At 47.8% G+C, this 26033-nt stretch overlaps 1 protein-coding gene across 4 annotated transcripts in view; it reads right to left on the minus strand.

Annotated features, from left to right (window-relative positions):
- The window catches only part of ELAPOR1 (endosome-lysosome associated apoptosis and autophagy regulator 1), a 68641-nt gene that overhangs the window by 6691 nt on the left and 35917 nt on the right, over nucleotides 1-26033 (minus strand). For all 4 annotated transcript variants that reach the window (XM_004769682.3, XM_004769680.3, XM_004769679.3 and 1 more), the window contains exons 3-15: nucleotides 25285-25477; nucleotides 19373-19520; nucleotides 18812-18892; nucleotides 18124-18229; nucleotides 17841-17990; nucleotides 10560-10648; nucleotides 6971-7148; nucleotides 6656-6784; nucleotides 6165-6255; nucleotides 4111-4216; nucleotides 3661-3798; nucleotides 2884-3147; nucleotides 948-1121 (exon numbers count right to left, since the gene is read on the minus strand). In XM_004769682.3, the coding sequence (XP_004769739.1) occupies nucleotides 948-1121; nucleotides 2884-3147; nucleotides 3661-3798; nucleotides 4111-4216; nucleotides 6165-6255; nucleotides 6656-6784; nucleotides 6971-7148; nucleotides 10560-10648; nucleotides 17841-17990; nucleotides 18124-18229; nucleotides 18812-18892; nucleotides 19373-19520; nucleotides 25285-25477 (1847 nt within the window). The remainder of the gene's footprint in view (nucleotides 1-947; nucleotides 1122-2883; nucleotides 3148-3660; nucleotides 3799-4110; nucleotides 4217-6164; nucleotides 6256-6655; nucleotides 6785-6970; nucleotides 7149-10559; nucleotides 10649-17840; nucleotides 17991-18123; nucleotides 18230-18811; nucleotides 18893-19372; nucleotides 19521-25284; nucleotides 25478-26033) is intronic.

The following is a 26033-nucleotide window of genomic DNA, read 5'->3' on the forward strand; positions in this document are numbered from 1 at the left end:
CCCCACTCACTGAATGAAACTTTTGCTACATGGATCTTGCTTTAATCAGCCTCAGTTTCTGAGTTACCACTAACCCTTGGAAGCTTCATTTGAACTTCAAAGACTTGTAAAAACAAGATAGAGACATGCATCTCTAATCTTCCATAGATTATTTCTTTTTTTAAATTAAGATATAATTGCCATAGAACATTGATTGGTTTATTTCTTGGCGTGTTCTCTATACAAACACAAATCAACTTTTTTTCACATGTTCCAGAAGGTGGTAGAAGACTGACTGTGTGTTAAGTGAGGTCTCACTGCCACACAGGGTCTCAGACTAAAGGCTCAAGATGCCCTTTATTTTGCTGCATTTGAAACTATCTCTCCGACTGCTAATCCTGGCTTGTTTGTAATTTAGTTAAGTGCTGTAGTGCTGGGATTACTCTTTACATTTCTGTCTTTGACTTGTACATCCAACACATTTACAGCAGCGTGAAATGCCTAAAGGTAACATTCTTCCCATATCCTGGAAAGCCTTTCACATCCCTTTTTAAAAACTGCCCACAAAGTTTCTTAGAGATGAACTACATACAGTTTATTTTATCCAGTCTTTAGGAAACAAATGTCAAATGCCTTGATTAGTGAAGACTGCTCAGACTGCTCTTTAAAGGGAAAAAAAAAATCTTCCTCTGGCATTGCTTTTTAATATTCAGTTTGAAAGAATTAAAGTCAGGTAGGAGTAAATGAATATCTTAACTCAAACACCTTTATTTTCCTAAATGTTTATATTCCAAATGATTTAATTTTAGAGGAAAACGTCCTCCGAGAGAATTATCATCACTTAGAAACGCTGGCGTCTTCTCAGTCGCCTGCTGCCTGGTTTTTTGGCTTTGCGCCTGTGTCCATCTCTGGCTCTGACCCTCTGGTGTCCCATTTCGATATGATGCCCCGACACTCACACAGCTTACCTCGTTTCCACACAGACTGAGGGTAAAGTGGTGGAAATATTTCAGCCCTTTGGAAGTGAAGCTTGGCCCTCCAGCCAGAGAGACGGTGTTTGCCAAAGCCAAGAAGTTGTAGTCCAACCCCCTGGTCGGAGTGCTGGTGGAGAAGGTGCAGTCATTGTAGCACAAAGAGTGGATCTGAGGGGAAAGGCTCGGTCAGGTGGGCTGTTTGGGCGGGGCCTGAAGGGGACTGTATGGAGAGTGGCAGCTATTATCCCCAGCCTGGTCCAGTTCAGGAGTGAGAGAAGCAGACGAAAGGATTGGGTGGGCATTAAAATAAGGGAAATGGGCTAGTGAGGGTTATGTACATCCCACAGTGCACTTGTTAGCACGCATATGGTATACAGACCCGAGTCTACTATTTTTCAGTAAGGAATTCAGACAGATTTTATAGCCTTGTCTCTCTGCCTAGATGGCTGAACTCTCTCTGAGGACTTAAGGTAGCCCCTTCTTGCTTTTTAGCAGAAGACAGGGAGGCGCGAACTAGAAGGGTATTCCGGATGGCAGAAGAGAAGCTATAAGCCTTTCCCGTGCCCCATTTAAAAGTCACTGAAGCCTGCCTCCTCTCTCCCAGGTTCTCTGCAGGACGCTGAGCCTCAGAGGGGATTTAGGGGACCTGGGTGCTTTTGGCTCAGGTCATGACCTTATGGGTCCTGATCTTGTGGGTCGTGAAATGGAGCCCCACAAGGGGCTCTGTGCTCAGCATGAAGTCAGCTTCTCTCCCTCTCTCTCTGTCCTCTTGCTCTCCTTCTCTCCCTCTTTGGCATAAATAATAATAATAATAAATAATAATAAGTAATAAATAAATAAATCTTTAAAAAGAGGGGACTACATCCCATAAACCCCATAAACACCTTACTCCTTTCTAGAATCTCCGTTCAGCAGCAGCCTTATGCAACTGTCATTCCCTCCCTCAGCGGCAGAGGGAGCCCTAGGGGACGAAGTTTGCAGCAAAGGCCTGGGGTGCCTGGAAGAGGTTCCCCAGGTCTCAGAACTGTGGCATTTACTGCACAGCTAAACTAAGCAGCATTTGCAGACTGTATAAATAATGCCTCACAGATGTTTGTGTATCGATGTGTCTGTGATAAGTAAAATATAAGTTCATTTAAAAAGGATTAATGATTTGTCTCCCTCCCTGTCCGCAAGAGACTCTTAATCTCAGGAAACAAACTGAGGGTTGCTGGAGGGGAGGGGGGTGGGAAGGATGGGGTGGCTGCGTGATGGACACTGAGGAGGGTATGTGCTCTGGTGAGTGCTGTGAATTGTGAATGAATGATGATTCACAGACCTGTATCCCTGGGGCAAATAATACATTATATGTTAATAATAAATAAATAAATAAATAAAGCGTTAATGAATACTTAAGAACTTTTCATCATAGTACTTTCTTAGCTTCAGAAAGTGCATGGGGGCAACAGCACTGTTATTTTACTTTAGAAAAAACCTCTAGGATAGAAGACAGCAATGCCAGTTAACCGTATGTCCCAGCGATGGTGGGTTGCCTTCCCAAAGGAGAGGGGGGCCAACTCCCATGACAACAGGCTGCACTGAAGTAGGCTGAATGTGAGCCCAAGCTCTCATTCCTTCCCTTTAGGTCTCTGCAGAGATGCCAAATAACCCTCTGGACCGGATGGTCACAGATCTCCCTAACCCACCCCGTGAAGATGAGACTTGTCATGGCTGAGGCCTAGACCCTGAAAACCAACTTCTCTGCAGCTAAGAACTTGCTCTCCACGCTCAAAGCCTGGGCAGGTATCCTCAAGGACTCTAACCTGGGAGTGAGCTACAGGGAATGCTTGGCTATCGACCCCTCAAGAGCCCCCCCCCCCCAGGTCCTGGCACCCTCTGAGGTGGTCCATTCAGAGATCCAAGGTTAGAATGCATGATACATGGTTGGCACCTTGTTGCTCTTGGTCCCTGGACCACAGGGCACACAGGCCTGGATGCCGTAAGGCTGGTGGGCCTTCAGGATTGTGTTCGGGGGGCAGGAGTGGCAGGTTCCTGAGTCCCGATCAATGTAGTAGCCAGGAGGACAAGAGGTGCAGGAGGAGCCCATGTCAGAGGCTTCCAGGGCACAGGGACGGCAGTAGGAGGCCACCCCGTCCATGACGTTGGTGATATTGATGGAGTAGATTTTGGCGACATCATTGGTGTACTTCCTGCCCTGGAAACGGGAGGAGAGAGGGGAGAGGCCTGAGATGTCAGCAGCAATTGGGTTCTCTAGAAATAGCAAATGACTACTTAACCCTCTTTACCCTCCAGTACTTGAGAAAAATCTGAGAAGCATACTATTCTTCTTCACTGAAGAGTAGTCCTTTGTGAACATTTTGTGTCACATTAAACCAACACGAGCCCATTCTAAATGTTCTATAAAAATATTAAGTGCCACAGGAGAAATATGCAGTAGATACCATTACATGAAAAAAGCAGGTCTCTTCCTTGTGAAAGGGGACAAAAAATGTACTTGAACTTTTAGTGCCATCTTCCTGGGAAGTCATTTGGACAAGGCCAGATGCTTCTCAGGGGTGGGAATAGGCCGTTCCGTGCTTGACTCTTTCAGATCCTTCGAACCCTTGGGTTCTGAACCTCACACTCATACTTAAGCTACTTCCAGGAATTATCCTGGCTCAGAGGTCTCTTCTGGAAGCCAGGGGTCTGGAGAAGGGCAGCAGCTTACCGTCTCATGAAAAGTTGTCCTCTGGAAGGCCCAGGTGAAGCTCATGGTAGCATTCTCCTCAATGATATAGGTGTAAGACTGTTTGCCTTTGGAACCTTTCCATGTCTCCACGGGAGTATTGGTCCTAGAATTCACACCCTGAATCCAAGATAGATAAGTGAAGAAGGCACAAGTGGCTGGGTGGCTGGCTGGTGTGCATGGGGGGGTGGGGGGGCAGTGTTCCCATACTGCTGCCATCCCGGCGGTCAGAACAGTCGGTCAGACCCATGTTAAACTGTGAAGTCCCTGAAGGACAGTCTAGGCCCTTCTGTGAAGTTACTATAAACAGGGCCATCAGTTACACTGGCGCACCAAAGGGGGCCGGCGGTCAGTTATGTTGATGGCCAAAGGGAGCCAACCTTCACAATAGTTCCCCGAAGCCCCACAGCAGACAAAGAAAGGGAAACATACCACCATGAAGTAGAGCTCACAATTCACAGAACAGATGGTCTCAAAGACAAATGTGATCCTGGCCACCTCTTTATTCTCTGTGTCTGCCGTCACTGACTGTGGAGGTCTGTGGGGGCAGAAATGAAAAGTCAGCTCCCAAGACCAGGCAGTGCTTCCTGAAGAGCCCAGACAGCAGCAAAAGGTCTGCTGGGGGACAGGATTAAGTTCTGAGGACTTTGGAAAGAGCACGGATTAAGTCCAATTCTGCCACCTGGCTATGCGATCAAATTGCAGTTTCCTCATCTGTAAAATGAAGGTGATAATACCTTTCTTATTTACCTTCCATCACTGTGGTGCGATCCAAGGGCATAACAGAGGGAGGAGTGCTTTGTAACATGCTCTAGAATCTCACTAGCAGAGTGGGGTCCTCAGACCAGCAGCATCGCCCTCACCCGAACTTATCAGAGGCCCGGAACCTCAGGCCCCCCACACAGACCCACTGAATCAGAATCTGCACGTTAACGTGATTCCCAGGTGATGCAGAAACACATCAAGGTTCCAGAGTACCTACATGCACTTAGCAGCTCACTCTCTGGGGTGGTGAGAGATTTTCTCGGGTCAAATGAGCAGATATTTCAATTTGTCATCTCTTCAACCAAGTTCTCGGGCTGGTCCTTCTTTTGGGAAGACAGAGCCAAGCCCCAGGGGGCAGGTGGGGTAGGGGTGGTGAGTGGAAGAGGTGAGGAACCACTCTACTGGAGCAGTCAGCTTTGCAAATTAAAATGTCCTTTTGGGAATGTTACCCCCATCCCTCCAAAGCCTAAAAACCGAGCTCACCCTGCAAATGGGTTATAAATTAATTTACACTGCTCAGCGATAAGCTGAGTAAATTAAGTAAGTAAATTAAGAGAAGAGACATTATTCCTTTTGAGCAACTACCATGGGCTTGAGCACTGTGCCAGTGATGGAAAGGAGGGAGCTTGAAGAAGATAATGGAGAAGCCAGACTGGCAATAGGAAAATGCATTCAGCAGTCCTCCCTCATCTTGAAAGCTCATATGGGCAGAAGAATTCACTTTGGCTTTGGAAATCCATTTATGGCTTTTCTTTTGTCCTTGGCCATTTGCTTGTGTCCTAAGAACCACCAGTCCCAACTCCTATCTACACAGTTATGCTAACCACTGGGCTGGAAAAATCATCTCAACCTGAGTTAGTCCAAAGTCACAGACTATCAATCCCCCTGTTTTACCAACGAGGAGCCTGAAGCCTACAGCAGCATGGTGACTTCCCCGAGTTCACAAAGCCAGTAACTGGTGAAGTTCAAGTGCCTGTTTTCAGTAGAGTGTTCTTTTCACCACACCACATTGCCTGTAGTCTTTATCTTAATGGCAAACGCATTGCTTAATGTCCTAGGTCTTCTTGGGATATGGGGATCATTATGACAGCAAGAGCCATCCATTTCAGTCTTCTTGTCCCAAATGAAGACGAACTGTCTGTGGATACTTCTGGCCTTCTTTGTAAATTTTTAAAAATTTATTTATTTATTTATTTATTTACTTTGGGTTTATTTACTTATTTTAGAGAGAGAGAAAGTACACAGTGGGGAGGGGCAGAGGAAGAGAGAGGATCTCAAGCAGAGTCCCTCCTGAGCTCAGAGCACAATGCGGGGCTCCATCCCACAACCATGAGATCATGACCTGAGCCGAAATCCAGAGTCGGATGCTTAACCGACTGAGCCACACAGGCACCCCTGGCCTTCTTTTTAAAAGTTGTGCGTTTGTATGTAACATTTTATCTGATGGCGTGAAGAGGGAGAATTCAAGTAGCGAGCGTGTGGCCAATCCATGAGAGAAGCCAGGTGTGAGAGAGTGCCAGCGGGAGGTCCGCCAGTGTGGGCAGCAACTAGGAAACCACCTGAACATTCAGGTTAATGCTCTCAGACCACTACCCCGCTCCCCTCTGTTCTGAACTCATGCTTCCACACGCCAGAACCCTCTCCTCTACAACACTCCAAGCTATGTGGGACTTGGATGTGGTCAAGGTGGTGTGGGCTTCCTTTAGCTCTGTATCCCTCACCTGAATCCTGGCACAACCAGGGTGAGAATCATGAAGTCATTGTCTGAGGCTCCAACAGCTGTATATATGTGATCACCGGCCACCTCCCAGCCTGGAAAAGGAGAGGGGAGAGTCAGTGTCCCAGGGGTCCCAGGTGCAGGGAAACATGCACCCAGCTGACACTCTGAGAGAGAGAGAGAACACCGTCCTTTGAGGCATCCAGACCCACCACCAAAGCAAAACCATGTTATCTATCCTGCTACTTCGGTCAAAGACTCTGAAGATCTTAGAGCAAGCCCTTTGGAGTGTGTGCACATGGTTGCTAGCTCTGGTTCTATCTACAAAACTAAGGTCTGGCAGAACGAACGTCCATGGGGAGTGGAACATTCCAGAGGATACATGGCGTGATTAGCTCATTTTTCTGGGGATATCACTGTTATGAAGAAATGTGAAGCGGGAGAGCTCCCGGACAGCAGGGAGCTGACAGCTCACTGCGGTGAGGAGGTACTCACCAGTCATGCCCTTGTACTCAAAGTTGATCCCACTGAGGACTGTGGTTTCCATGTTCGAGGGCAGCGTGTTCCACCATTTGTATTCGAATCCTACTGCTGGCTCAGTCCCAGCTGGACAGTGGCTGCAATCTGGGGGAACCACAAGATCCGTGCCTTTAGCAATGAGGCCGCAGCCACCCTGACGGGAGCTGCCGTCCCTCAGACAAGGGACAACAGTGGTGGGCAGTGTGCACGTTCCACTGACCACTCTGAGTGCCACGCCACCCACCCAGGTAGGGGACATGGGAATGGACAGGACGCAGACAGAGAGGTTACCAGAGCCGTTGGAGTAAGAGCCGTAAGGGCAGGGCTCACAGCTGCTGTTGTTGGTTTTGAAGAAGCCCGGGTTGCAGGGCGGGCAGCGGGTCTTCACCCCAGAGGCAGGCAGCTTCACGGCCCCCTCGAGATCCTCTCCACAGATCTTCGGCTGGGCCCATTTGTACATGAGCTGGGTCTGCAGAAACGGATGAAGAATGGCTCAGCCTGTGTGGGATTTAGCACATCTTTAGAGTGGTGGTGGTAGGGGGTACTCGGGTCTATGATGAAAGTTTCATGAGGGTAGGGGACCCCCTTCTGGTCACCAATATATTCCATGCTCCTGGCCCAGAGCCCGGCACATGGCCGTGCTCAGTAAATATCCGCTAAGTGTTGCCTGGATGAAGAAGGGTATACTCAGCGAGGACATGTGTGACAGGGAGAAGGGAAGGACCAGTTGTCTCCAGAGAAAGCTCTGGTTCCAGTGTAGCATCTTATGACTACCAAGGTCACAGGAAAAGTAGCTGATGAAAATCCCAAAACATAAAAAGGGATGTCTCCATGTGTCTTCCAAGTATTTTTCTTGCTTTTGCATTTATTCAGTAGACATGTATAGAAGCCTACTACACTTGTGTGCCAGAACTGGGAAGAGACATGGCTCCTTCCCTTTAGGGGCTCACCATCTAGCAAGGACAACAGTCGCGTAAGAACAATCTGCGTGGGTGGATGGATACTGTCTTGATGGGACATCAAGACAAAAGGGACAATGTTGGCCAAGGGCTACAAACTTCCAGTTATAAGACCAGTAAGTTCTGGGGCACTAAGTTGCATCAAGGTGATTACAGTTAATAGTACTATACTACTGTATATACCCGAGAGCTGCTTAGAGAGTAGATCTTAAATGTTTTCACCACACAAAAGGATAATTATGTGATATCATGGAGGTGTTAATTAATGCTATGGTGGTCAGCATTTTGCAATATATAAGTATATCAAATGAATACAGTGGGCACCTTAAACTTACATAAAGTTATGCATCAATTACATCTCGATGAAGTTGGGGGTAATGGGAAGAGGAAAGGTCAGCCATCAGATCAGTGGACAAGGAAAACACTGTATCTGTCACTCCATAGGGCCATCCCTACTCTTTTGATGGAGGTATGGGATACAGAAGAGGGGATGACATGGGGAGGCTCCTGGTTCCGCAGGGGAAAGCTACTTGTGTGGCCCTTGGGCCAAGTCAGAGATAAAAGGTGTAATCTACAAGAGCAAATTGCATTGAAGGGAGGATGCTCTGCTCCTGGCAGCACAGCAATGCATGTGAAAAGGTGGACCAATAAGGCATCCATCCACTTTACTCAGCATAAGAAAGGACCAGTCTTAAGAGGAGCCTGTGCTGTCTTGGGTCCTGGGGCTCCTCTCCTGACCCTCTCCATTCCACCGTGAAGAGACTCCTCCCTGTGAAGAGCAGCCAATGGCCAGAGCCCCAAACTTGGGCTCTAACCTGGGTGCTCTCTTCCTGCTTGTCCCCCGAGTCTGATGGACAGAAGGGTCTGGGGAGCAGGAACACTGACTGGGGCCATCTCCTGGAGCAGCACATGCAGCAGACCCGGAGGACTGGTCAACCTGTCCCTGGGGAACCACCAAGGCACGGCAAAGACCATAAGGGCGATCATGGGAGTGGACTCAAGTTATGGCCCTTGATTTAAAAATACAGTTTAGAAGACAAAATGAAAGCATGAGACAGAGCAGAGCCAGTGCAGGCGTGAGAGCTCTGCGAGGCAATCCTGATGAATGCATACTCCTGTGCACTCATGCTGCAGGGCTCCTCCCCTGAGCCTTGGCTGGGCTGCCAGGCGGAGCAATGGCTCTGGCCCCGCTGAGCATCCAGAGGCCCCAGGCTGTTCTGGCAAGGGCAGACGCCCCCGCTGGCAGGCAGCAGAGCTCGCTGCCCCTCCAGAGGGCCTTGGCTGGAGATTAGGAGAGGATACTGGAGCAGAAGGAAGCAAAGACCACCACATTCAGCCCCATGTTATGCCAAGGGGGGGAGAAGAGCAGCAGGATTCAACGTCCCCATTTAATTAGTGAGTCAATTGATGCCAAGAAGATGAAAATGATTTTTACAAGGTCATACAGAATCCCAGACACTGCACAACAGAGGTAAAACTGATGAGATGTGTAGCCATTCTCCCTCGGCTGCTGGGGGAGAGAACGATGCTCGAAACACGAGGGCAGGTGTGGGGAAGGGTGAGGAGTAAGAGAGGATGATGAAAAGCAATCACTACTAAGGACCAGACTTTATCCCATGCTTATCTGGCAAGAGGAGAATTCATCCAGCCGCCCAACCAGGAAACACTTACGCATCCTAATAATAGCCAAGCCTATGCTTAACGCTGAATGCAAATTTCCCAACTTCTATCTTTCTGAGAGGCTGTGGTTTAGGGATACAGACAATTCATCTGGAACCTCTGATCTAAAACAAATCCTTCCACTCGTGCCCCTGAGCCATCCTAGCTCACTTTCTGCTGTTCCTCGAATTTGCTGGACACAAGTCAGCCTCCTCCACATGTGCTGTGTGCACAGAAACCACCGTGGCCACCCCTTGTCTCACTCAGGTCTCTGTTCAAATGTTACGTCCTCAAATGTCATCCCAACCCTCTCTAAAACAGCATTGTCACCCTTTGTCATTCTCTGTCTTTTCATCTTTTCTTAATTTTTTGCTTCCACTCACTACCATCTGATATACTCTTATTTATGTTTTATCTGTTGTCTCTCTTTCCACTTGCTCCCCAGCAAGAAAGAAGCCCCGTAAAAGTAGATGTTCCCCCACCCTGTTTGGTTAACTGCTGTATGGGAGGTACCAGGCACAGGCACAGTAAATGACTTTTGAACATGTGACCTCCTCTGAAAGGCCTTCCCTGGCTCCCCAGTCCTGGTCACGGCTCTCTCTCTCTCTCTCTCGAGAGAGAGAGAGCCCTGCTCATCTCTTACCTTCCCTCCCAGAACAGTGAGCTCTGGGAGGACAGGGCAGGAGCCTTCATCACGTGACCCCCAGCCGGGGCACAAGGCCTGGCAGAGCATTTGTTCTCAAATCACGCCTGCTGACTCAGAGGTGACGCAGACTACAAAGGAAAGACTCTCTGAGGCAGAAAGCCTGGGGGAAAGAAGGAACCAGCAGAGACAGAACAGTCAGCCCATTCTCCAGTGAGACAGGAAATGGGAATGAATTCCCTTTGCCAGCCGACAAAAGCAGTGCTGAGGGGACAGGTCTGATGAGTTCCATGAGGAAATAAGAGCACCATGGCCCAGAGGCGCCAAGGGAATGGGAGAAACCAAGCAAAAGAAAATGCAATGGCTTTTTTGCAACAGAGCATGTGTGAATAAGCAGTGGAACAAATGGGGCAAAAACAGTTTCTGACCTGAAGATGAAAGAGGCCATCTCGCTTTGCCTCCCCACTCCCCCTCCCAGGCCCTGGAGTCCCCACAGAGGTCTGTGGGATTTTCTCCCTGCCAGCTCCACTGACTTCTGGAACCCCAAATGTAGTAAAGCCCAAGGAGTGGGCAAAGGAGCTATCTGGGGGCCAAGGGGCTCCAAGACCATGCTACCCACCTCTCCGTTGGCATCACAGGCTGTGTGAGTATAGAAGTAATCTTTATCCGTGCAGGCCGGGCGCACTTTGCAGGAGGAGGATCCCTTCTCTAAATTGTAAAAGCAAGGACAAATAGGTGAAGTCACGTAAGAAATCAGAGCTCTTCACTTGCTCATGACCCTAAGACCTCCAAGACCCTGGGGTACAGCACACAAACACAGGTATTGCGGGAAGAAGAAAATCCAGCCCACCCACCCTTCCTTCTGCTTCGCTTCCAGAACCTAAAGCCCCACTCAGATACCCCCTTTGCACCTGTCCCTGGTGCTATGAGAAGGCACTGGCGGGCAGGGCATCAGGAAGGGGACGCGCCAGCGGGCCAGTGAGAGGGGTGGGGAGCCAGAGACAGCATCTTCCAGGCTAACCACAACTAACGCGGTTTTTTGAGACCTGCCATGTTCCATTTGCTTCATAATCCTGTGCAGGTGTTTTTTTCCACTCCTGAAGGATTACAGCAAATCTTAGGAAAGCTTAGGACAGTGTCTTCCTACTCTTATTCCAATTCTTTCCCTGCATTTTCTCTGAATGTCTCCCTCCAATGAAGGCCTTCCACCTTCGGCGTTTCCCTTTCTCCAGGCACCCACTCTCCACAAATAAGGTGGTCATTTCCTCCAACTCCACTTAAGACAAAGAGTTTTTTCCACTTTCCCCTCCCCCAAACATCCTGCCACTATCTCTAACCCTTGACCTGTTCCTAATAAAGAAGGTATCAACTATCATTTTATTTATTCTACTCTCTGTATGTTAGCTCTGCTTTAACCCTGTGAATGCTTGAATGGCAAGAACTATTTCAGTGTATCCCTCTTTAAAGCAGTGGACTTCACCTTTTTGGAATTAAAAACATTTTGAGAAACTGAAACAAAAGACCAGTTTGGTTTTTCCAGAAAAATATATGTAACTTATGCAAATTAATTTTTTAAACTTTAAAAAAAATTTTTTTAAACCAGGGAATTTATTTTCTCCAGAATGAGAACCACTGCTTCGGGCACCTGGGTGGCTCAGTCATTGAGTGTCTGCCTTCCACTTCGGGTTGTGATCCCAGAGTCCTGGGATCAAACCCCACATGGGGCTCCTGCTCAGCGGGAAGCATGCTTCTCCCTCTCCCACTCCCCCTGCTTTTGTCTCTCTCTGTCAAATAAATAAATGGAATCTTAAAATCTTAAAAAAAAAAAAGAAAAGAAAAGAAAAGAAAACCACTGCTTCATAGAGGACTAGTGCAGCACTATTACTACTGCTCCTGTCATTGTCATTTCTTTTTTTTTTTTTAAGATTTTATTTATTTATTTGACAGAGAGAAATCATAAGTAGGCAGAGAGACAGGCAGAGAGAGGAAGGGAAGCAGGCTCCCCACCAAGCAGAGAGCCTGATACGGGACTCGATCCCAGGACCCTGAGATCATGACCTGAGCTGAAGGCAGCGGCTTAACCCACTGAGCCACCTAGGCACCCCTGTCACTGTCATTTCTAAGGTGACTGCTGTGTCACCTGCAGGCAAGCATTTGATACAAGTGTGCCATCCTCTCTCTGTAGATTACCTGACAGGGCATGTGATAGACTGAAATGAGATTTTCAGTATTACGATCTGGGTTTGGATCCCGTTCCATTTAGTAGCTGTGTCACTTTAGGCAAGCTACTGAACCTCTCTGACTCGTAGAGCTCTCCTCCGTAGAGCATGAATAATAATATCTACCTTACCTGAGCCAGCACGTTCTTGGTGCATTGCAAGTAGGGGCTCACTAAATGCTGGTAACTATTACTCCCTGTGTTTGTGGGAATTATTTTTATTTGTTAACTGTTATGAGATTTAAAAAAAAAAAAAAAGATGTTTTTATTTGTTTGAGAGAGAGAGAGAGCCCAGGGGAAGGGGCCAGAGGGAGAGAGAGACTCTCAGGTAGACTGCTTGCTGAGCGCGGAGCCCAACCTCATGACCCGGAGATCATGACCTGAGCCAAAGCCAAGAGTCTGATGCTCAATCTTCTGAGCCACCCAGGCGTCCCTTGTCATGGGATTTTATCTGTCTATCTACTTATTTATTTGACAGAGAGAGACAGCAAGAGAGGAACAAAGCAGGGGAAGTGGGAGAGGGAGAGTTGGCTTCCCACTGAGCAGGGAGCCCGATGCAGGGCTGGATCCCAGGATCCTGGGATCATGGCCTGGGCTGAGGGCAGACGCCTAACGACTGAGCCACCCAGGGGCCCCTTGTCATGAGATTTTAAATAAGGATTGAAAGTTTCTTTCTCTCCCTTCCAGTTAAGTCTTATACCTCAACTGATCCTTTCTTCTTTCTGAGGCACCAAATGAGTTCCTAGATCAGAGAATCTCCTAGTTACACCCTTGTTGGCCTGCCCTAGGGAGCTCCCTCCACTGCGTGTTCCCACACCTCTTCTGTTCCCATCTGATTAGCCTGGGCAAGAGGGAGCTACTGCCTGAGGAACAGCTGGAGTCTTCTCAGCTCATTGACTTGGTTAACAAGCAGAAGGCCCTATTCAGCCAGAGGGATCCAGGGATTCCTGCTTTTGAGAAGCTGGGCCAGGAGGATTTCGGAAGGAGATGCTGAAAACACACCATTTCCCAGGATCCAGCATAGAGGGTCTAGCAGGTTGCAAGTTCCATGTTAAAAAGTACATTTTACACAAGGACTTTTCTCTGCTTGTTCAAATATTTGCTCAACCTGATACCCTAGCTCCAGGTTTCAGCAAAAGTGCTCCAGGTGTTTATACACTTGATGATTGCTAACCTAGTTTTAATAAATGATTAACCCAAATGCTGAGCCGGACCTCACTTCCCTAGCTCAGGTTTCATCAAGGTGTTGAAGTTGGGTACTGGTCAAGTTTGAAAGATCTGCCTAGATGTTCGGGCAAGGGAGCAAAAAGGGATTCTTCTAACGTTGGCCCAGGGAGCAAGACTGTGAGAAGATAAAGTTTATCATGGGGGCTTGGGATTCTCTCTCCGAGCTTTCCTCTTCCTTTAAGGACTTCTCCCCACCCCCAGGAGTATAATGTCCTCTCATTCAGATCCATTTCATCAAAGGAAAACATTCCCCTTGATGACTGAATCATCTAATGAAGGCTTGGTCCAGCTCAGATACCCCCTAACCTCTCTGAACTGTCCTTTATTCTTCTATACACAGGGAGATCACTCCTGCATTCTGGGAAATTGTAAAGTACTATCCAAGTGACTTGTTATCACTGTTACCTATGCTAAGAGTCCTTTCAAGGAAAGAGAGGCCAGCTGGGATAAGCCTCAATGAAAATGAACACAGTTGACCCTTGAACAACAAAGGTTTGAACCGGGAGGGTTCATTTATATGTGGAACACACACACACACCCAGAGTACAGTATTAGTATTGTAAATGTATTTTCTCTTCCTTATGATTTTCTTAATGACATTTTCTTCTCTCCAACTTCTTTTATTGTAAGAATACAGTATGTAATATAAAACACAAAATGTATATTGACCAATTGTTTATCAGTAAGGCTTCTGGTCATTAGTAGTTAAGTTTCTGGAGAGTCAGAAGTTATTGTCCCTGTACTGTTCAAGGTTAAGCTGTGATAAAATTAGTGCTTACTACAATGCCAGGCACTGTTCTAAATCTTTCATCTGTAATAGTCAGTTGATCCACACAATAACACTATGAGGTAGATGTGATTATTGCCATTCCCATTTTATGGATGAGGAAACTGAGGCACAGACAAGTGACCTGCCCAAGGTGGCAGAGCTAGTAGGTGACAGAGCAGAGATCTGAACCTTAGTAATTCCGTTCTGGAGTTCGTGCTCTTAAACCCATGCTATTCTACTAGGAAATGAATCCCTAATATTGAACATAACACAAAGGAATAATTCTTAACAATCACATTTTAGGTATTAATAAGAAGGATGCTTTTAGTCAAGACTTTGTCCTTAACTTCTGCATTCCCATTAGTTCCACCTCAGTCTAGGTCCTAGATACCAGCAATGACGCCTGTGGAGAAATCTCCGGACTGTGGCCTCTGCTTCCAACTGTTTCCTTCCTCATTCATTTTCCCAATGGCAGCTAGAGTGGTCTTTCAAAGTCAAGAGCCAAATCACATCACTCCCTAGCTTAAAATTCTTGAACGGCCCCCACTGCTCGCAGAATCAAATCCCAAATGTTCAGCAATGGCACAGAAGGGCTGGTCCGTAGTCTGTTCCCTACCCACCTCTTAGCGTTGGATGCTAGTTCTCTCCAAGTCAGCTCCTGCCCTGCTGAGTTTCTCCAAGACGCCCAAGCCTTCTGGCTTTGGCTACACTCCCTCCTGAACATCCATCAAACCACCGACTCCTCTTTCTTTCTTTTCTTTTTTTTTTAAAGATTTTATTTATTTATTTATTTGATAGAGAGAGATCACAAGTAGGCAGAGAGGCAGTCCCCCCTCCATCGGGGGACTCTCCCCCGATGTGGGACTCGATCCCAGGCCCCCGAGATCATGACCTGAGCCAAAGGCAGAGGCTTAAACCACTGAGCCACCCAGGCACCCCCCGACTCCTCTTTCAAGACCACTGCCACTGAAGCCTTTCCTGCCTCCTCACAGAGGACTGACCATGTCCCTTCTTTGCCTCTACTGTGCGCTACACTCAGAGTTCCTATCTGAGTGGCCACTGCACAATGCACTTACCACGCTTAGGTTCTCCTATAACTACATTCCCACTTTTCGACCCAAGCCAGAAGGCAGGCACCAGCTCCAAACAAGCCCAGGCTTTGAAACTCACAGGCACTCGGGACTTATTCGTAAACGGATGACTAAATGCTCTCAGTGTCTTCTGTCCCTCCCTTTATGCACATTCCATCACAGGCTCTGATCAGATCTCTTTGCACCCCCCCCCTCGCAGGGGGTGTATTCTGGAAGAGTCAAGTCATGATAAAAACTCACTTTCCCTTCAAAGAGGTGGATTGAGAAATGGGTAGCAGGAGAACAGACCCCGAGGGACTCAGACTCCCAACCCAACACTTTCATAACAGCTCTCTGGATAACAATTAATTTACATACAGAGTTGATCAAAACATTCCCAGAGGGGTTTTCTAGAGCCACCTTGCCATTCAAACCCTTGAACCACTGCTGGGCTGGCAAGGCAGCTGGAGACGAAGACAAACAAGGGCGCCATTGATAGAGCACGGAAGGAGAAGAGGAAATTCAAGTGGAAAAACAGGAATGTAGACTCACCGATTAAAAACTTCCCTCAAGATCTAAACATTCCTGTTCTTGCTGAAAACGACACTCATTTGGCAAGATCTGTGTCGATAACTAGGACTTTTGTTTTAGAAGCAGCGTAGAAATAAGCAGTTCATAGGGTCAATGGCTGGTCTCAGCTGGGCAAACACGTCAGGCAATGCCTGTGTGAAGGACAGGTGTGTCTGTGGACAGATTTGAGGGTCTGCTTGAGGGAGAGCCTTGAGCTGGGGGTGTGAGTGTGGCTCCGTGTAAGAAAGGAAAAATGGAATAGTTATGGGCTGTCTGGGAAGAGGGTCCTCTGGGGGGACTGCCCACCTTACACCAGAGCCCTGAGGCCCTGGGACTCCCTCACATGCCCAGGTTCTCTTTCTTAAATTGGGATACTTCAGGAAGCTATTCAGAGACTGTAGCCACAGGCTGCTACACCTGTCCCCTTATTTGCCCTCAGAATGCTGGTTTGTTTGTTTAGAGAAACAGAGAGAGAGCATAAGAGCATGCAAGCAGGTCCTGAGGGGGGGTGGGGGGGTGGGGGAGAGGCAGAGGGAGAGGGAGAGAGAATCCCAAGCAGACTATGCTGAGTGCCAAGCCAGTGGCATTGTGGGGCTCAATCCCACGACCTGAGATCATGACCTGAGCTGAAACCAGGAGTCAGATGCTCAATGGACTGTGCCACCAGGAGCCCCCAAACACTGGTTTTTAAACTATGTTCTAAGGAAGCCTTGATTTCCTGAGAAGGCCTTTGAATTCAGTGGATCATCATGCTGATAAAAGATTGTAACTTCCAGCTTTAATCTTTGCCATCAAAACATTTTGCTCATCAGGGCACTGGGTAGTCCAGTCGGTTAAGCCTCTGCCTCTTGATTTCGGCTCGGGTCATTATCTTAGGGTGGTGGGATCGAGCCTGGCTTCTGGCTCTGTACTGCAGGGGAGTGTTCTTGTCCCTCCTCCTCTGCTCCCCCACCCACCCACCCTAGCACCAACTTGCTCTCAAATAATAAATAAATAAAATCTTTAAAAATATATTTTGCTTGGGGTGCCTTGGGTGGCTCAGTCATTAAGCATCTATCTTTGGCTCAGGTCATGATCCCAGAATTCTGGGATTGAGGTCCGCACTGTCCTCCCTGCTCAGTGGGAACCCTGCTTCCCCCTCTCCCACTCTCCTGCTTGTGTTTCCCCTCTCGCTGTGTCTCTCTCTGTCAAATAAATAAAATCTTTAAAAAAAAAACTTTGCTCTTCAATGCAGCCTCATGGCTCTTCTAACCTAACTCTGTTAATAGCTGTTATGAATTAAAATATATAAATGTATAACTTTTAATTACTGTATCTATTATTTATAATTATAATATTATATAAGATTTCATTTATACAGACAGGGTCACCTGGGTGGCTCAGTGGGTTAAAGCCTCTGCCTTCGGTTCAGGTCATGATCCCAGGGTCCTGGGATGGAGGCTTGCTTGGGGCTCTCTGTTCAGCAGGGAGCCTGCTTCCCTTCCTCTCTCTCTGCCTGCCTCTCTGTCTACTTGTGATCTCTGTCTGTCAAATAAATAAATAAAATCTTAAAAAAAAAATTTCATTTATACAAATTTCACTGTTTAGGGCAAAAAAAAAGATTGCAACCTCTTTCCCTAACTTTCCTAATCCCTCTAGCCCTGACCTGCTTTTTCTTTTTGCCACAGCACCCTGCACGGTTTACTGTCTACCATACTATAATTTATTATATATTTATAATCATTCTTGTTTATTGTCGGTCTTCCCCTCCCCCTACCAGAATATAAATTCTGTGAAGTTAGGGTTTTGTTTGCTGTTGCAGTCTAGGCACCTAGAATAGGACCTGGCAGATAGGAGAGGCTCACCAACTACTTGTGAATGATTTCACTTTTGCTTCTGGAGTGATCGGTGGAGTATGGATCAGCAGGGTTCTTCCAGCGTCCAGGAGCAGGGGTTCACGAAGAGTCGTCTTCAGCATGGCCAGAAGTATGGTTCTCCTTCCTCTTTCTCCCCTAGATTGTTGGTACCCGCCACTCCCCCAACTCTACCTGCCCTCAGGAACCTCACCTGAGTATTTGTCGGGGTCACACTGGTGGCAGGAAGTTTCCCCCTTATTTGAATAGGAGTTGGCTGGGCAAAGTTCGCAAAAAGAAGAGCCCTGCTTGTCTGCATACGTGCCAGGTTTGCAGGGAAAACATTCTGAAGTGTAGGCCACCCCTAGGGAGGAAGAACGGCATGGAGAAGCAAGGGTTGAGCCCCGAGACTAAGCCCTCTGGGGGTTGACAACCACCGCCCCCCCACCCCGAGTCAGGAAGTCCACAGACCCCAGGTCCCGCTCCCTTCTCGGTACCTGTTATGGCGATGTTTCTCACCAGCACGGGCTTGGAGATTTTGGACCACACTGAGAAGGCTGTGGTTCTCCAATAGAGAACATTATTGCCTCGATTTAGCTCGACCTAAGCCACAAACAGGAAGACAGATATCCCTAATCCATGGGATTAGCCTCTGGTAGGGACCTGTCCTCTTACCGGCTGCGGCTGCGGGGCAGCACCTTTTCTGATCCCCTTCCTGACCTTCTTCAGCTTTGCCTTTCCACCCAGCTCAGCTCAGCTCCCCTCTGCTTTGAAGCCTCCTCTTAACACCCTCTCGTGGCCTCTCCCTCACCCACATAAACCATGAGTATCTCCAAGGTGAGACCTATGAAGGGGCCTAACAGGACTGACAGGAGTGGTGAGTGGAGTTCCTGCATTCTTCTCTGGTTCTGTGTTTCCACACCCCATCCCCAGAAGACCTGGGCCTTAGAGCTGGCAAGCTGCTGATCCTTGGGGTCAGGCCACGAGTGCAAGTTATCTCCCACCCATACTCTGTCAACTCAAGAGGACAGAAACTACAATGTCCTCATCGGGTCAGACGCCTGGCCTCTAGGGACGGAGAGGTGGGAGCCCAGACTGGGAAGAACCACCCCTTGGAGGAAAAGCCCACGGCCCCTTTGCTGGTATCCCCAGGAAAGGCTCCTGGGAGGCTGGCAGGATACTCACACTGTGGAACTCCCATCCTTTCTCTGTGGTTTTCATCCACCTGGAGTCATCTACATTGGGCTGGCATTGGTCATTCTGAACCTGAGGAGGCAGGAGTTTGGGAAGAGAGTCTCAGCTTTCCAAGAAAATGGGTTCCTTACCCGCCCTGCTATCACAGCCTTCCAGAGGGCCCTTCTTATGGGAGAGGAACTGCCAATTTCCTTTAGGGACTGAGGTCAGAACACATGAAACTTGAAGCAGGGTGGGAGCTAGCTACACACACAAAACAACAGGGCATCAATGCCAAAGAAATAACTTGGAACTCAGAAGCCTTTACACACTTTTTCATGTCTGCATGGGCAAAATGCCTAGAGTCTCCAGTTCCCTCCTCTTTCCCTTCAGAGGCCCCCAGCTTCTCTCTCCTCGCCTCGAAGTGTCAGCTCATTTTGTCCACAGTTCTCTCCAGAGGGAAGACCACTGTGGAAAATCCCCAACCAGAAATACGCTTGCGATTCCTGTCAGTGGATCTGAGCCCTGGACAGTCTTTACCTCCCATCCCCGCCCCCAGCGACGGGAGCTTACAAAAAACTCAAAGATGATGCTGGAGTCTGGGTAGTAGTACTCAAAGTTGACCGTGCCAGACTGCTTTAGGTTGACGGCGTACATCAGCGTGGCTGTGCATTCGTCCGTGTTGGAGGAGATGTAGTCACCCAGGGGAACCCACTTGGACCTGTAAGGAAACAGAAGCCATGTTCATCAGCAGGGTCACGGCCCTCTGTGCTTTGTGCAAAGTGCAGTTCTCATGTCCTGCTAGGTCTCTGAGAAACTCCAGACTTGTGATTCACCAATGAGAATTTAGACATGAACAAGAGTGACCTCCAGATCAAGGAGCTTGGGGATAAAGCAGACACAAGGAAGACAGGTGGGTGCGTCCCCACATTCTACAGAACTATCCAGAAGATAGATGGCAGGTGTTGTGAGGGGAAGAGGGGTAACATTTATTGGTTGCTTCTTATCTCCTGGGTACTGAACTACAGTGTTTTGTATGCATGACTTCTTTTCTTTCCCATTTAATGGATGCTGAAACTGAAGCTCAGTGGAGGCCTTGCCCGATGTCATGCAGCCAGCAAGTGGCAGGGCTCAGATTTAAATCCAGGTCTTCCCAACTCCAAAGCCATCAGGGAAAGTCAGCAGACACATCCAGTCCAGCTGGTTTTCTGGAAATGCCCACTTTTGAAGAATTTTTTTTTTAAAGATTTTATTTATTTATTCAACAGAGAGAGAGAGATCACAAGTAGACAGAGAGGCAGGCAGAGTGTGTGTGGGGGGAAGCAAGCTCCCTGCTGTGCAGAATGCCCAATGTGGGGCGTGATCCCAGAACCCGGAGGTCATGACCTGAGCCGAAGGCAGAGGCTTAACCCCCTGAGCCACCCAGGCACCCCTGGAAAGGCCCACTTTTAGATGCTGCATATAACTGGTAACTGGGAAGAAGGAAGGCCAGAGAACATCAGAGACAATCAATCTGTCTTGTAATTTCATTTTCTAAATATCTCTCAACTTGGCCACACCCTACCCCAGCGCTCTCCCTCCTCCTTGTACCCTCCACCCCCAGCTCTGAACCAGTCCCTATCTTCCCTCCCTGTATCCAGTCCTGCCTCCTCCAATGCCTCCTCCACACTGTGGCGGCAGAGGTCCTCCAGAACAAAAATCTGACCATGCCACTTCCCTGCTGCCCTTAGAATAGGGCACAAATCCATACCTACTCTCTAGACTCCAGCCCACCAGCATTGTTTGCTTGTTTGTTTAGAGGAGCGGGAGAGGGAGAGAGAGAATCTTAAGCAGTTTCCATGGCCAGGAGCCCCCCATGGAGCTCCATCTCACCACCCTGAGATCATGACCTGAGCTGAAAACAAGAGTCAGACACTTAACTGACTGAGCCACCCAGGAAGCCCCTCCCTCCCTCTGTTTAATTCCTGTGTAATCCTGAGTCCCTCTTGTGTACCAGGCATCTTAGAATAAATGTCACCTCATTTGAGAAGTCCTCCTTGACTCTACTGGCATCTGCTATGTGTGCACTCTGAGCTGTCACCGATTCTCTTCCTGTAGCCACAGCTCTCTTCCACTTCACTTACACATATTATGAAAGATTTAAGGCCACCACTGTGCTTGAGAAATACAATACAGAGGCTGCCTGGGTGGCTCGGCCAGTTAAGCATCTGCCTTTGGCTCAGGTCATGATCTCAGGGGCCTGGGTGTGAGCCCTGGGTTGGGCTCCCTGCTCAGCGGAGAGCCTGCTTCTCCCCTCCCTCTCCTTCTGCTCCTCCCCCTGCTTGTGCTCTCTCTTTCTGTCAAATAAATAAAATCTTTGAAGGAAAAAAAAAAGAAATACAATACAGCAGAAGCCTTGGTGTACACCCGGCAAATCTCAAGCCCTTGACTACCTTACTCCTTTCAGCCAAGTAACCACCTTCTGGAATACGGTGCTTATCATCTCCATGCGGTTCTTTACCCTTTACTGATTATACAGGTATTTCTAAACAATATGTTCTTTGATCATGCTTTTTCTTGTTTTTAAACTTCACGTAAATGGCATCATACGTCTGTGTTCTGAAACTTGCTTCTTTTGTTAGTTTCAATATGATTGTGGGATTCATCCATACCCCCACACAAAGCTCCTTCTTCATGTTTGCTACTATCTAAGCTACTATCAGAGCCTTGCATGGCTCTGACGTATTTACTTACCTATTACTTGCTAATGGACTTTTAGATTGTTTCCTGGTTTTTTTGTGTGTGTTTTTTTGTTTGTTTGTTTGTTTTCGCTCTTGTACATACTCTGTTCAAGACATTCTTGTACCTCTCCTTGTATGCATGTCTGAGGGGGAAGCTGGGTGAGAGGGCATGTGAACCTCCTACTTTACCAGCTCCTGCCACAGTTCTCCAAAGTGGTTGCTACGGATGTGCCCCTCTTGGCATGTGAGAATATTCCTGTTGCTCCACAGACTCCCCAAGTTTGGAATGGTCAGACTATAAAGTTGTTGCCAATGTGACATGGTAGGCGATAATGGCTTCTTGAGCTTTAAATCTCTTTTCCTTGATTATTATCGAGGTTCACCATCTTTTCTTTGGTTTATTTGCCATTTGGCTTTCTCCTCTGGTCATATTCTAATTCCTCTTTAATTGATTTAAGTCTTCTTTAATTGTCTGTCCTCCTGGCTGGCTGACAGACTCTGTGAGGGCAGAGGTCACCCTTGTCTTGCTCACATTGTTGCTCGGGCACCAAGCGTGGCTCTGGCAAACAGGAGGGACTCGGGATTACACAGGTGGGTGTGGAAAAGGGTGACCAAAGATAAGTCCATTATATCATTGTTTGGCCTGAGAGCAGCCCAGGCGATTATTAACAGTGGCCAGTGAAGGGGACCTCCAATAGTCCACTGGATTCCCCCTGAGTTTGTTAGAATAATAACAGTTCTTCGACGATGTTATTCTCAAATGGAAGCTTATCCGAAATACCTAAGCTGAGCTCATCCCAGACATCTCCCCTTAACCTAATAGTATTGATTTCTCCTGTTAAAAGAGACAACCCTTAGTGCTGATGGGCTCCATGGCATTATCTATAAATAACTCCCAAAGTGAGATGAATAATTAAAAGGATTCCGTCAGTGGGCTACATTTGCACAAGGCACCATGATTCTGGGTTTTGTTAGAGCCGTCTCTGGTGCAGATCATTTCCTGTTCAATAACAACATGTGTTGATTGATTTCTAGTGCCAGGCATTGCTCTAAATTCTTCACACGGATCATTTCATTTAACCCTCACCACAGCCTATAAGAAAAAGACCATGTTTATCACTGTTTTTTTTTTGTTGTTTTGTTTTGTTTTGTTTTAGGATGAGGAAATAAAGGCACTGAAATGATTAGGACACTTACCTAATCACAGAACTAATCACATAGTAATCAGTCTGATGAGTGCCGTAAAGAGAAATAGAAGATGAGCAGAGTGTATGTAATGGGAATCTATGGGGCCAGGTTTGGCAGCTCCCAGGAAGTGACTTTTAGGCAGAGACCTGAGGGTAAAGCAGGAATCAGCCAGAAGAGCTGGAGGAGACTGTGTCCAGAGAGCTAGGCGGGGAACACCTGGGTGTTAGTTGAGTGTCCGGCTTTTGATTTTGGCTCAGGTCATGATCTCAGGTTTGTGAGACAGAGCCCTGTGTTAGGCTCCTCGCTGGTGTGGAGTCGCCTTGAGATTCTCTCTCTCGCCCCTCCCCCTACTTATGCATGCTGCACGCTCTCGCGCTCTCTCTCTCTCAAATAAATAATAAATAAATAACGTCTTAAAAAAAAAAAAAAAAACAAACCCACACACAAAACAAAGACCCAGGAGTGAAGGAGCATGGTTGCCAACATGGCTGGATCCTGGCGCAATGGGCGGAAGGCTGCACCAAGGCAGGGCCATGCAGGCTGTGGCGAGATACTGGATTTTATTCCCAGAAAACAGGAATCCGTGGAATATGGAGTTTTGAGCGGGGAAGTACTGCAGTTGGCTCTATGTTTTAAGTAGATGGGTCAGCCACTGATGGCCAGGGGCCCCGCAGAGGCTGGAGTGGAAGCTGAGACCAGCTGGGGGCACCTAGAACAGGCAGGAGGTGGGTTCTGGTCAGGGTGGAGGCGGTGGGGATGGATTCAGGTAAATACTCAGGTGAGCAGAAAAGCCAGGCACTCGGTTTCTTGGTACTATTTCCATGGCCGCCTTTCTGAGGGCAGTGTGGAAATCACAAAGCCTCTCTAGGTGCCCACTTCCTCTCTGTTTCTACAGAGGAGAAACATCCTTTCCCCCCTCCTGGGGATGTCTCAGGCTCCCTGAAGATCCCGGCCCTGAAGCCTTCTGTGCTATGGAAACACAAGTTGTTATTAACCGGCCCACATCCTGTCTTGCTGAGCGGTAATGATTTCTGGACTCTCAGTGAGGTCCCCAGAGAGAGAGAAACCCTTTCTTTGTGAGGGTAAGAATTGATTGAGTGAGGGAGGCCTGCACCTTGTTTGGGGTCAATCACATTCTCTATTAAGGCACAAATGGGTCCCCTTTCAGCTTTAACCCTCTCTGGCTCTATCTCTGCTGCCAACCTTGTCATACAATGATTTTGACACAAATATTAAATTCTAAAGTGACATTAAAATTGGACCATAAAATGCCTGCTGCCTGGCTCTGATAATGGTGCTTCCTTAATTTTTTTTTCTCTATATTTCTTATTGAGAGAATAGGAGACATTGGTCCCAGTTTTAGAAAGGGGAGGGGTTTTGGTCCCAGTTTTAGGAATGGGAGACATTGGTCCCAGTTTTAGAAATCCAAGTATAACACAAGTGTAAACAATTATCAACTTCTTTTTATCCTTTTGATTGCTTGGGTATAAGAGAAACTTTCATGTGCTTTTCTCCCATCTTCTTTTATTTTTTTGGGGAGGGGGCAGAGGGTGAGAGAGAACCTTAAGCAGGCTCCATGCTGAGCACTGAGCCTGAAGAAGACTTGGGGCTCATCTCACAACCCTGGGATCATGACCTGAGCCAAAATCAAGAGTCAGACCCTTAACTGACTCAGCCACTCTGGTGGCTCTTCTCCCATCTTCTTTGTCAATAGTGAACAAGAAGCAGTGGGTGACTGTCTTTCACATCTGTACGTGCCTCCACAATTCTCCCGTAAGGACCTAACATTGCTTCGCGTACGCTACATGTTCCTTGAGAATGTCTGCACGGGGCAGTAGAAAGCTTGGGACTGGGTCTGCATTCCAGTGTCACAGGTTTGAAGCTGGGTAAAAAAAGCACAAGTCACTTAACCTCTCTGAGGCTCCTGTTCCTCATGTGTGTGAAGGGAACAATAATACCAATTTCAGAGGGTTCTTGTGAGAATTATAGAAGATAATATAGGGAAAGCATTCAGAACAGTACCTGGCACATAAAAGCCGCATCATTTAATTCTTGTTCCTGGGATTAAATATCCACAGCTACAAGAAGGATAGCTCACCAGTTCCCGAGGAACCTGGCACTGGTCCCCGGGGTCTTAAGGGGTTTGGACCGCCACTGACCAAAGCTCTGGTCCTAGCCTATCCCCCCCAACCCATAAACACTGGTTGGGCTGGCCCGTTTTAGGAGTTAGCACCAAAGCCCGGGAGATACCTAAGGCTTTGCACATTGTGTTGCACTCAAGTTGAGGAAGTTTACTCCTGATCCAAAATCCCTTGGTGGAACTCCAATTCGGTTTTGTTTGAAGTGGACTGGCCACTTAACCCTTGTCTACCTTATCCCCTTATTGCCTCCAGTTTTCCACCTTTCACAAGTGCCTGTCAGTCACCAGTAAGTTTGGATCGGTAAGAGTGTGCTGAGGTGGGCGTCATGTCCAACAGTCCTGTGGGAAGCGGCTCTGGTCTCCCCTTGGCTACTTGGCTCTCTTGTTTCCAACCTCCCTAGCCCAGCACAGGGGAAGGGAGAGGAGGAGGCACTCACGCAGTGCAGTTCTCCACGGACTCAGTAGTGCTGTCCTCCATCTCCATGTTGGTTGAGAGGCTGGCAAAGCCATGGGGCAGCTCATCCCACTCGTCGAACCGGATGCCCGTGCCGAGAGAATAGCGGCCCTCGGCGCACGGTTTACAGGACTGGTCCTTCATATCCAGAAACTCCCCTGCTTTGCAGGAGAAGGCTGGAACACAGAGCGGGGATAAGGGCAGGGTGGTGAGACTCCTGCCGCCTCAGGAGAACTGGGCAGCTTGTGGGCACCTGAAAAGGGGGAACAGAAGTTCGAGATCTAGGAGTTTGCCCCGCAAAGATTTAGAACCATGGCACATCTTGTATGATTCCGTGTATATGGAATGTCCAAAATAAGCAAATCCACAGAGACAGAAAGCAGATTTGTGGTGCCTGGGACTTTGCGGGGAGAGCATGGGGAGAGATTGCTTGTGGATGTGATGTTTCTTTTGGAAAAGAACTGGACAAAAACTACTGGACCTTACACATTCGAGGGGTGAATTTTATGACATACAAATTATATCTCAATAAAGCTGTTACTAAAAAAAAAGAAAAAAAAGATTTAGGGCTATAGGAACTCTGCCTTGCTGAGGGACTTTGGGCATGTCCATGACATTTCCTAAGGGAAAGCCTCAGCTATTCTAAGAACTCTGCAGTAGAAGATACCATGGCCTCTTGTGCTGACCCTTCTGTATGGTGCCCAGCCCTGTAGCCATGAATTTCCCCCTTGA

The sequence above is a fragment of the Mustela putorius genome, unplaced genomic scaffold, assembly GCF_011764305.1.
Source record: "Mustela putorius furo isolate JIRA1106 unplaced genomic scaffold, ASM1176430v1.1 tig00000585_pilon_pilon_pilon, whole genome shotgun sequence".
Lineage (NCBI taxonomy): Eukaryota > Metazoa > Chordata > Mammalia > Carnivora > Mustelidae > Mustela > Mustela putorius.